The sequence below is a fragment of the Poecilia reticulata genome, linkage group LG20 (assembly GCF_000633615.1).
Source record: "Poecilia reticulata strain Guanapo linkage group LG20, Guppy_female_1.0+MT, whole genome shotgun sequence".
NCBI lineage: Eukaryota > Metazoa > Chordata > Actinopteri > Cyprinodontiformes > Poeciliidae > Poecilia > Poecilia reticulata.
This window is the reverse complement of record NC_024350.1, coordinates 21,503,864-21,516,058: the sequence shown is the minus strand read 5'-3', so window position 1 is coordinate 21,516,058 and position 12,195 is coordinate 21,503,864. Positions and strand designations below refer to the sequence as shown.

General features: G+C 37.2%; 2 protein-coding genes across 5 annotated transcripts in view; both read right to left on the bottom strand.

Annotated features, from left to right (window-relative positions):
- Positions 1–1,427: 1,427 nt before the first annotated feature.
- cdv3 (carnitine deficiency-associated gene expressed in ventricle 3) lies at positions 1,428–7,138 on the bottom strand. 2 transcript variants are annotated; one of them, XM_008396590.2, is made up of 5 exons: positions 6,696–7,138; positions 5,007–5,083; positions 3,839–3,975; positions 3,548–3,710; positions 1,428–2,612 (listed from the first exon to the last, which is right to left on the bottom strand). In XM_008396590.2, the coding sequence occupies exons 1-5, from the start codon at positions 6,879–6,881 to the stop codon at positions 2,486–2,488; spliced, it is 690 nt and encodes a 229-aa protein (XP_008394812.1). In that variant the 5' UTR covers positions 6,882–7,138; the 3' UTR covers positions 1,428–2,485. The 2 variants fall into 2 exon arrangements, with proteins under 2 accessions (XP_008394812.1, XP_008394813.1); XM_008396591.2 differs by having other exon boundaries at positions 5,007–5,080.
- Positions 7,139–8,738: 1,600 nt separating this feature from the next.
- The window catches only part of tmem108 (transmembrane protein 108), a 48,304-nt gene continuing 44,847 nt past the window's right edge, over positions 8,739–12,195 (bottom strand). For 2 of the 3 annotated variants that reach the window (XM_008396587.2, XM_008396588.2), the window contains exon 5: positions 8,739–11,070. In XM_008396587.2, coding sequence (XP_008394809.1) covers positions 10,954–11,070 — 117 coding nt within the window. In that variant the 3' untranslated portion in view covers positions 8,739–10,953. Of the gene's footprint in view, positions 11,071–11,598; positions 11,651–12,195 lie in introns of all 3 variants that reach the window. The other variant, XM_008396589.2, reaches the window with a different exon arrangement.

Sequence of the window (12,195 nt, the reverse complement as noted above, 5' to 3'; positions counted from 1 at the left end):
GCAGCAACACAACCTTTTGTTTTCCAAATTAGGGTGAGCATTCAAGTCGATTAATCAATTGTGACAATCAGATGAAAAAATTGCACATTCTGATTTTTCATTTAAACCTTTTTTTTAATACAATATTAGAAATGCATTAAATATGTAAATGAACAACTAATTTTTTAGATAAGATAAACATTTTATTGCCTAAAAGACAAAAACATTGCATTCCTTTAGTGTAGAAAAGGATGCAGCTGCAGCTAAAAAATACTTTTAACATGTAAAAAGTTGAGCTCTTTCTGCTCGACTTAAAATGTAAAGACAATGTGTCAATTATACCTTGGATTATCACAGGCATAATATATTTTTTTTGTTTTACAGAAATTAAACCAGGTGAAGTTAAAACTATTACACTTGTTTTTATGATGTAAAACACTTTGAACTATTTTGTTGCTGAAATGGTTTATGAAAATAAACTTGAGTTTTAGAACATATTTACAGATTTTTTAAATTAAATTTTTTTTATAATTTTTTTGAATTTTGTACACCTGTCTTAATTACTGCTCTGCTCTTTCAGCAAATTCTGTAAACTCTAGTTTATATTAACCGATTACTAAATAAATTGGAAATTTAAATAATCACGATTGTTTCTTCTCTAGTCATGTTGTGCCTGATTGGTGTTTTTGTTGTGTAATCAAGGATCTGACTACAAGAATTAACTAAAAAAAAAAGCATTACAAAGCAGATAAAAGAAACCAAGCATAGAGGCATATCAAATGGCTGAAAAAAATGTATTTAAACAAATTATAAAAGTCAGCTTTTAGAGAAAACTTTATTTTTTTATTTGTTAATATGCTTGGTATAAGATCATGTGATATTTTTTTCTTATTTCTCCAAAGAGCTGGAACTTTTATTCGTTAATCATCTGCTCAAACACAAGAGGGAAAGACAGGAACACCTACTCTGATAAAATGAGACCACATGGGAGTTGATGATGTTTTTGTGAGAGGAGCAGAAGGGTTCATACAAGCCTGTGGGTTCACAGATTAACAATAACTTTTCTGTAAACAGATAAAAGAAAAAGAAAATAATCAGCCTCTTCTCATCATGGATATGATCTAGTTCCATCCAAAGGTATTCGCTTTCATGGGGGAAGAACATACAAGGTACATAAATCCAAAATATTATTAATCCTCCAAAGAATAATTGTGCATTTTAAACTGGTGTTGCTGCTGTTTTGTGACAGAATATTACTCACTTTAGGGGGGAGACACAAATGGTAATCACTGAATGCTTCCAGATGTCAAATTATTCACAAACGTCATGATTTCAAAAAGGACTAAACCTCAGGTGACCTATGAAAAGCCTCAATTAAAACCCGACATTAAGGCTGCGACTTCCTGGTGTCAAACCAAAGCGAAGCGTTTGTTATCAAAACCGAACGATGCAGGATTAGAAACAAGCTTTAATTATTCTTTCTCAGATGTTGGAAGAAAAAAAAATTAAGAAGCAGTAAGTTCAAACATTGGATATGAAAGAGTTAGTAGTTGTTATCATCATCATTATCATCATCATCAGGAAAACTACAACAGCACTACATTCCTGCTTTGATTCCCCCCCTCTTAGTTTGATGAAAGTGGTTCGATCCAGAGGCAGAAACCGGCCTATCAGACAACCCTTCAGATGACAGTCGCTCTCCACCAATAAGGCCACTTTATATAGAAACTCTAAATGAGAAATGCAACTTATCGCTTCGTGTTTGTAGATCTTTGCAGTGTCATCGTCAACGAATGAACTGGGAAAAAAAAAAAAAGCTTCAAGTTTCTAAATCAAAGAGCCTGAAGGCCGGCTTGTATGTGGAGGGAAAGGGGGAGGAGCTTGGTGTTAGCTCCACCTCTTTTTAAACCACCACAGCAACACAGAAAAAGCTCAGTCCATGTCGTCGCCACCAGCTGTGCCACTGCGGTGGCATCCCTCCCCGCCTCCTGAAGCCCCAAACGCAACACATAAACACACCTCAATATAACCACGTGCGGCTGGGTTGTAAAGATCTTGCAAAAAAATAGATATTTTCACAGAAGTTTGTAAGATCATCGTGCCTAAAGTCATCTTTGATCCTCTGTGGCTTTGTCAAAGCAAGTTGAAGTCCAGAGAGAAGTTCTGCCACACAACTGCTGCTCTGAAAACAATCCACAAAGGGTAACTACTTCTCTGTTTGTTGTTGCTGCAGCGTCGCACGTTCGGGTTTCCTTATTCCCCTTTCTCGTCAGCCCCTTCTGATGCAATCCTCTAGTTTTGCCAACCAAACCATGTTGAGTGAATTATTTAACGGGAGTGTGTCTGCAGGGGGTGTCGTGTATGACCGTGTGAGTGAGTGAGTGATGTAAAGGGTGGCGGCAAAAGGAGATCTTTTAGGACTGCAGCCAGCACAGCTGGAGTTCAGCTTCCTTCGAGGGGGGACTGTGCTGGGGGAGGGAAGGGGCAGGGGGTCGGGAACGCAGCTCTACTTGTCCCCCAGGATGGCGTACTGGTTATCGAGCTGCAAGTGCTGCACAGAGCCGCTGCCGGTCTCTTCTCTCCCGCGGTTTTTGTGTTTCACAACCTCGAAGGTCTTCTCCATTTCTCTGTCTCTGAAACGCAAACAAAAGTCAGTGAAACCGTCAATCTGACCTCGACGTCTTGATTCGGGCTGCAAAGAGGGGTAAGCAAAATGGACTTAGAGTTTTATCGCTATATTTTTGATAATAACAGTGGCAAAAACTATTATGTCTTTAGGTGACTGTATGGCTGCGATTGCAATACACAGCAATAACAGCAATACTACATTTAAAAAGAAAACGGACATATTTGTAATGCACTTCCTTAAGACAGCAGACACATGAAGTAGTGTGATTTGTATCACTAACATGCACACAGTAAATTCACTTAACCATATTTTCAAATTTAGTGATGTCATGATACAAACTGTGGAGAAAAATAGTAAAAATAATCGTGACAATATGGAAGTATAATCGTTTTTAACGTGATAATAAAACAGCAGTCGTCTCAGAAGAATCTTATCACAATAAACGATAAACGATATAATAAATGCCAACTAATGATTATTTTAGTGATTGATTATTCTATTAATTATTCCCATGATTAATTGATTTAAAAAAGGGCACATTCTGTAGATTTTTTCCAAAGTTTTTTTAAAATGTAATATTAGAAATACATTAAATGAGCCAAACAAATTCCTTTTTTAAATAAAAATAAATAAGAACATAAACATTTATTGCCAAAAATCAAGTAATGTAGCTTTCCTTTAGTGGATTTGAAGCTGGGGAAGCTAAAATTCCCACTTGATGAGTTTTGGGTAAAACATATTTACAGACAAAAGGTGTTCTTACCTTAAATGGAAAATGTTTTGCTTTAATTACTCCTCTGAATGTTTTTCTTTTTTCTTTTAGCAAATTGCCTTTTCTTACTCTACAGTTAATGATTAATTGATTACTAAACTAGATGACAATATTTCAATAATCACGATTAATCTGATCAATCGTTCCAGCCCTATTTCTCTGCTTACTTGCGAGTCTCGACGTGCTTAGCGGTGGACAGCAGCGAGGGGAACTGCGTGTCGCTGAAGATCTCAGGTGGACCCTGGTTCTGGGCTCTTCTGCTGGGGGTCAGTCGGGCGCCTGGAGGGCGATAGACTCCTGCAGGCTTCGCTTCAGGCGCCTCCTCTTCCTCTGCACCAATGGGAGAAAAAAAAACAAAAAAAAAACAATTATGATTCAACAAAAAGTCATTATCTCTTAGATTAGAAATGCAGTCAATGTCCTCTTATTGCTGGTTACACACAGAGCAGCTCACTCACCCACAGGTGAAGCAGCACGAGGAGGAGCAGCGCCAGATTTGTTCCAGGGACCGGACACTTTGTCTCCGCTGACCAGAATGATCTCTCCATCCTCTCCTACCTCCTCCTTCTCATAATCCTCTTCCTCTTTTTCATCACTGCAGATGATCAACAGGGTATTAAATAGTGGGCTATAAAAAGCAACCTACTCCAGAGTATTTGGTCAAGAGGCAATAAACTAGAAGGCTGTTATTTAGACTACCATCACCAGGTCTCTCACTCGATGGTTGGGTGCAATCATCAAATTACAGACAAATAATTTGGGAACGTTGATGTTCACAGATCTATATCGTTTATTGTTACTGTGAAAAATTTACCATTGCGACAGGAATTTTGATTTATTGTAACAATTGCTTTTTTCCCCCTAATTTCTTCACTGTTGGTTCCATTAGAGCATAAATTGATTTGCAAATAATGCGGTTAATGTGGGAAGTTTAGTAATAAACACATATTCTATGTCACTGGTGTCCTGAAGAAGTCTGTTTTAAAATGTGTTTGGTTTTAAGGGAAAGAGTGTTTGCTTTTTCTACTTTATACAGGATAAAATAAAATGTTGAACTGATAAAACATATCTGCGTACTCAGTGGGTCGTTCTACTCTTTTTCCATTTCATACTTTGCAATTTTAGATGTTTCATAGACAACTTTTTTGCGCATATTTGGTAGCTGCTTCAACACCCGTTTCTGTGAGTCCAAAAAAATACCATCTTCCACCAGAAAATTACTTAAAAGTTGTGTTAGTTTGATCAGATGTCATAATCTGACCTTTCACGGATATCGTCAGGTTTCAAATGAAATCAAAACAAAAATGAATGACATATTCAGTTAAATAATGTGAGATTTGAGCGATTTTTACGTGTATTTAAATCAAAATGTACAATGCTGTGTAGGATTTGAGTCCATGGGTACAAAGCTGTTTGTCTCAGGTAGTAAATGGAAATAGGAAGGCATGAAAAGACAACAAGCATGTTAAAAAGTGACCCAGGGCTTCACCAAGTCATGTGAATTTACTCACCAGGAATCCCCTGTTTCTCAATAAACATTTTTAACAACTACCTGGATTAAATTGCAATGAAAAAATGATTCATCCTAAGTCAACAGCAGCTGAAAACACTTTGTTTTGTTCTCACCTGATCTGCAAGGCCTGGAGCCGCAGCCCGCTGTAGTCCACTTCTTTCTGCTCAAACTCTTTCCATTCCTCGTCCTCCTGGGCAGAAAAACAGCGCTAAATATAAAATTACAATTACAGCGCAGAGATAACTTGGGAATTTCTGAATTTAAAATAATGCTCAACCAGCCAGGTAAAGAATTGAGACAGTTTAATTGATAAATAAATCTGATTTTCTCCCCAGTCATTATAGGCAGCAAAACTATGAACTCACATCATATAACATAGTAACAAAAAACCCATAATATAGGAATAATCTTGTAATTTCTTTTACCAATCAGATCCAAAATGACTTCCTGTATCAAGCAACATGCAGCCTATTTCAGTAATTCATTTCTACAGGTCTAACTTGTATCTTGTATGAATTTATTAGACTTTGCCTGATATGCTCCATTTATTTCAGTTAATTTTGATTATTACAGATTACAACTGATAAAACGCTATGATCATGTCCCCCAGAACATTACTCACCACAAATAAAAGGATTTCTAATACAGACATGTCAGCCGATACAATAAGTATGTCCAATCACAGCACACTGTGTTCAATCAATACCTGGTTGAAGCTCTGTTTGCATGAATTACTGGATCAATGCTGGAGTGGCATGGAGGTAATCGGACTGTTGCACAGCGGAGACATTTACAACACCCAAGCTGTTTTAACAGAGGCCTTCATTTTGTCTAGATTCTCTAGAGACATTGAACCTCAGAAGAAAAGTTCAGCTCGTTTGCTCCTTAATCCATGCGAGTCATTTTTAATGCATCTAGCTAAGGCACAAAAGAGGATTAGGGACACTGAAAAAGCAAATTATTTTCAGACTTTTTCTTCATAGCTGAATTTTTCCTGATGAGAATTCTGTGATTAAAGTCTGAATTTTATTTTTTTTTTATATTTTTGGTCCTAATCATCCTCCATACTCAGGTGTGGCTACCTAACTGCAACAGTTGCAGATCATGTCTTGGCTTTGTCTGTGTGTTTGTTGACTCTTGGAGAACGGACACCAACCACAGTCATAGCTTGTGAAACTAACCCAAATTCCTGAATTGAACATTTTCTGACAGACACACACTTTTTCCTTCCACTCAACTTTCTAGCAACATTCTTGGGTGGAGCACTCTGTAAAACAGCCAGCTTCTTAAGCAATAACGTTTGGCAACGTGGCTGTGTAAGCCATAGCCTGCTACAATCCCTTTTATTTTAGTTATTTATCTTTTGTAATGTCCAAATTTTCTGATGAACTAAATTTGCAGTTTTCATTTGCTATAAAGCTAGGTGGAATGAGTTTATACTATATGTACCAAACAAATTAATTAACTTTCCGGTGACATCCTAATTTATGATGATGCATTAGTGCTTAGACAGCTCGGTTATTGCATCAAAAAGTATTAGAGGAAGGGATTACATGGGTGTCATGCCTGCTTTGGTATCATGTCACAATGTGCGCCATTGGCAAGCATATGTTAGCCACTAACAGAGATTTATTCTAATCATGTAGATAAAATGTACACTCGTGACATTCAAAAATAACGTAGTACAAAATAAAATCTCGTTTATCAATACTTCCAGAAGCACGGATTCCGTTCTGGTAACCAAATCTGACACGACACCGGTACGAGACAAAAAGTTCCCCCCGAACAGCAGCGTCGGTTACCTTCTCTACTTGAGCGTCCTGGTTTTCGTTTTTCGCAGATTTCTCCTTCTCTTTCTTAGTCTTTTTCACCACGGCCGTCGTGGGCCCGGTCGTGGTCTCCTTCCCCTTGCCCTTCTCTTTCTTCTTCTTTTTATCCCGCTTGGCAAAGAAATCATCCAGACTCTTCTCTGACTGTACATCCGCCATTTTCGCACAGAGCAACGTTAACGTTAGTTAGCTAACCCGAGCAATGACAAGTGAGAAAAGACGCGACCGCAGAGTGAGGACAGCTGGCGAGACGACTGGAAGAGATCAAGTTAGTCCTGATTTTTATGTTTAACTTTTGTAACAAGCGGATAGACTAATGTATAAGAAGTTATCCCGCCCCAATCGCCGACTATCCTGTCAACCATGCCATGCACGGGATATCTGACAAACCTGTGCCGTCTCCCGGAAACACTTCCACCATGACCCGGATGTGTGTCATGCATGTTAGAGAAAAAGGCTATAAATATATAAATAAATTATTATTATTAGTAGTAGTAGTAATAATAATAATAATAATAATAATAATAATAATAATAATAATAATAATAATAATAATAATAATAATAATAATAGTTTTGCATGTGTTTGCCAAAGAGAGAAAATAACCCACTCCATATTCAGTGAATATCTATTTCTACATTTACATTTCTCACACAACGTAACATATAAAACACCATTATTTCTGTTTGCTACATGCCAAAATAATGCAAATGTGATCTATTATTTTTAGATTTTCTTTCATAATTTATTCTGTGCATATTTCCTTGATATGCACAAAATGTTTGACCAAAATTGCGTAATTTAGGTCAAACAAACAAACAGACTTCTTGCTCACACACACCATTTCAACTCTAGTTGCAAAGTCTTAATGGAACTGAGATCAGGGTTTTGTGATCACATTGACTTTATTGCCCTTATGTCCCTTTGTAACCAAAGTAGCTGTGTGTGTTAGGTTTTTGTCCAGTTGAAAGACCAATTTACTCTTAAGCTTTAACTTCTGGATTGATATTTTGAAGTGTTGCTTCAACATTTTCATATATTTTCTCATCTGTCACTCCCAAACCTTCCAATTTTGTTGGTGATTTCAGGTATGCAAGTGGCCCCTTTTCTTCCAAATGCAACAATGGTCATTATGGCAAAAAACCAAGTTCCATTAGACCACATGACTTATCACTAACAATCATATTCTTCATTCCTGGATGCTTTTGCAATCTGGAATATGGTATTTTATGTTGCTTTTGGAGTAAGGACTTCTTCCTTACAGACAGAAATCAGAATAATGCAAATGTGATCTATTTTTAGATAACCAATCTCCTTTAACTACATTTAGTACTATTAGGATTAAATGTGGTTCTAAAAGTAACAGCTGCTTTCTGATTGGAGGCACGAGGTATTCCCAAAAATCTGAAAGTAACACGCATGTCAAAGTCGCCTCTCTTTTCAGCTGTGACACTGAAGCTTTGCCTGACATCACATTACAGGAGTCATGGGCGGGTTTTACACGGACGCAGTTCTGGTTCACAAAAGGAAAATTCCAGCTCACTCCATCAATAAATGTGCTGCAGTCGGCATGACTACTTGGACCGGATTGCTATCCCTGTCCAAGAGGTAACCACCTAGATTTAACAAATTAAATACACAAGCTTTAATTACATTAATTAAAGCTAGTGTGTGTGATGTTTTTGGACAGTCAGTATAGTTAACTTAGAAATATAAAAAAAATCTATAATCTATAACAGGTTTAATGTTTTCCCTCTGTTTTTTCCACATTTTGTAATGTTACAACCACAAACTTAAATTTTTTTGGAAGGAGGATGTTATTTTACAAAACAACACAACAAATTGCATTAAAAGGAAGCAACATGATGCTTAGCTTTTCACATTTCTTACCCCCCTACAGTCAATTAGAATTGTATGTTTGAATGAAATGCAATGAAAAAGCTCAATGCTTTTATAAACCACAATATCTGGTAATTAAAAACACTCCAAAGATAATAAATGAGGCAAAGTCAGTCATTCAGGTGTTTTTCTTCAGTTTTATTGCTCAGCAGTAAAAATTACAGTGTATACTACAGTACAAAAAATAACATTATGTTTAAACACTGCTCCACCGTGCCACTGAACGTTTTGTTAAATTGTCACATTTTGAGCGTGCAAAACAACAAGCCCAGCTGTGAGCATCTGATGCAGGAGATATTTTCATGTGTCGTTGTGTCGTTCAGCACCACCTTTCGACCTGGTGATTTCAGAACTGATGCCTTGCAACACGAAAAAATTAAATAAAATCTTTAGCAACAACAGAGGCAGCAGCCAGCATTGATTATTGATTTAAACTGCAGCAATGCAAAAGTGAAACAGATGACAGCGGGACCACAAACTATTCAGTTGAACCAGTTCTTACAGGACATATTCAGCACACAACTGTTTGCCTCAGTGTATTTTTATGTGATTCATAATCATCCAACACTTCAACAAACACATTAATGGAGACGGTTACAGCAGAGAGGATGAGCTATTTTGTTTCCTACAGTGTTGAAAAGCTCCCTCCACAACAAAGACAAGAGACAGACAGACATTCAGAGGCAGACGTAGAGACAAACGGACCAAACCGAGCAAACAAAGACCCAAAGTCATGGTGAACCTTCAGTAACCAGGATATTTGGTAAGCAGGGTACAATTCATCTGGTCACGCTGAAATGCTCATTCAGTGCACAAGCTGTTAATTTCTCTCTATCACACCCACATCCTCACCACAGGTACATAAAGAGCCAACATGAGAAATTAAGACATCTACATTGTCCCTCCTCAGAAAAGCTGGTGACGCGTCAGAGGAAAAGTCATTTTACATCAATTGAATTCTCTAAAATCCAAATGCTCTTAAATATTCTGGTCGAATCAGTCAGTAGAATCTGGGCCTGCGTTTACCAGACTGCTTCATCAGGTTCATCTATAAATACACAAACGTTTTCATAACTTTAAAATTTTAACTGTTGAAACATTTTTATTGAAAATGTCAAGATGAAGGACATTATGTTTATCATATAAATGACGTGTGTTGTATATTATTTTCATTCTATTCAAACAAAGCAGTTTTTATGAGCAAACTTTCCCCAAAGGCATTTCCTGTGTGGAATTAGCTGAAGCATCAATTAAATTTAAAAGTTGTCTCTAAGGATAAGGCCTTTTTACCTTTTACTTCCAGTAAACAACCTAAACTTAATCTTGGGATAATTCTGACAAGAAATCAGACTCGGTTTCTTGATAGAAATTGTAGCATTCATTTAAATTGGTATAAGACAATTTTTAAGTACAGGTCCAAGTTTTTATCTGGCTTGAGGTCAGTGCTGTTCCAGAAGCTTGGATTATCCACATTAGATCTATTCTTTAAGGTGTGTTTGGGATTATTGTCTTGTAAACACAGAGGAGTTTAAATTAACTCCACCAATTTAATCAAATATAAATGTAGTATTACCTTATTACTTGCTTTTAGAACCATACAGTTTGGGTTAAACTTGCTAAGGAACATTGTGACAAATAGTTGTGGAGGTGAAAACATGTTTGCAATTTGAGAAAATGCACAATAAATTTAAACTTAGCCACTCAATACTTATTTTTAAAAAATAATTGCAGTTATATTTTGTATAATCATTTCAGCCTGGAAAACAAACGATTAAAATAAATCATTAAAAGCCTAAAATAATAAGACTTTTTTTTTGCTGATGATGAATAATGTAAACTTCTAATTGGATCTGTATTTTCTGAAGAGTTGATAAACACAGGCCCTGATTTTTCATTTCTGTTTTCCTCCTTAAATAAGTAGTTGCTATGTTCAAGTTCAGCAGGCTTTTGTATTTTGGACTTCATTTTCAAAGGAAAAAAAAAATACAAATAACAGCTTTAAAGGTTTCATAGCACACCTTTATCTTCTAAAGCAGATTTTATGTGGCAAACATCCACAGTGCAATTACTATTAAGCCACTGTAATGCGACAAAACTCACATATACTCTGTATTATATAAAGACAATAGAAATCTTTATCACAATTAAGCCTTCTTGTAGAAAATGTACATCAGAAAAATAAGCAGGTGCATCCTCGTCGTAAATAGCGTCTGTTTTATTGTCGCTTTTCATTCGGGTTGCTCTTTGTGTTGTTAAAAGTCTCTGAATATTTTACCCCGTGTATAAAATAGACGGCCGCAGCAGGAGGAGGCTGGGGGAGCAGGAGCCATCGCTATATGGCAGAGGCTTTGTCTCTGTTGATGAAGAGGGTCTCCTGGCAGAAAGGGTTAACCAGGACCACACTGCTGCCACTGTAGTCTCCATTAGGGGGCAGGCAAGTGTCATGCTCCTGAAAATTCAAACAGAAAACCTTCAGTGCACGCCAAAAAAATGCTTTTTTCCATGATCGAGCTAAACCACACCTAAACCAAACTCAGCACCAAATGGAGTGCTAGGACACAGTGAGGCATAAAGAGATCAGGGTGGAGTATCTATAAAAACAAAAGGAAGAGTGGGGTGGATGTGGAAAGGCTGAGAAACAATAGGGAGAGATGACTCAGAAGAAAACGTTAACTGCAGAGGTGAAGGCAGAGGGAAGAGCGGGGGGCTGATGGTGGTGAGTCAGCGGTAATGAAGTGGAGCTGGAGGAGGAAGGAGGTGTGGAAAAAAACAAAATGATTTGTTTTCCAGCAGGAATGAGGCCGTTTCATCAGTGAGGCCCAATCTAATCACACAGCGTCCCCCCCCCCAACCCCGTCTAGATTTATGATCGGAGCCCCGCCTTTTCATTTACCTACAGGACTCCGAGGGAAGCTACAGTTAGAGAAATCTGCTCTATGGAAACACATAAAGCAAGAGGAGGGGGGATTAATAACACCTGGCTGTCACCAAGGGCATGCCATACATGATCCGACCTCATCTTCTCTGTCCTGACAGCCCCGCAGGCAGCAGGGCAATGCAAATGAAGCAGCAGCAGAGAAACACAAGAAAGGAGACACAGAACGAAGCCATGACTGCAAAGATGATAAACAGAAACTTGCAAACAAAGTGAACAACAGGAGAGGTGAATTTGCAGACTTGGAATCCAAGCAGATGTTATGCATTTCCTTTTCCAGTAGATGGCGCTGCAATGCACCAAGATGCTTCAATATTCAGCTGGGAACTGACAGCCTGAGAGATTTATGGCTTTAATTGTTTCATCATCAGATTATGGTAAAATATGGAGAGACTTTCCTGTTTAATTTATACCTGTAATGAAAAGTTTTTAAAGTTCTTCTTAAAAGCTAATGAGGTATTTAAATAGGACTTTGTGTAGCTAAATTGTCTTTAAATTTATTTTAGAAGTGGATTTTCAAAATAAATTTTAAGATTAATAAAAAAAACGTGGAAACTGTTCAAATACAATTAACTTTAATATTGCTCTGAAATTTCCCAGCAAACAATAACAACACACACACACACATATATATATATA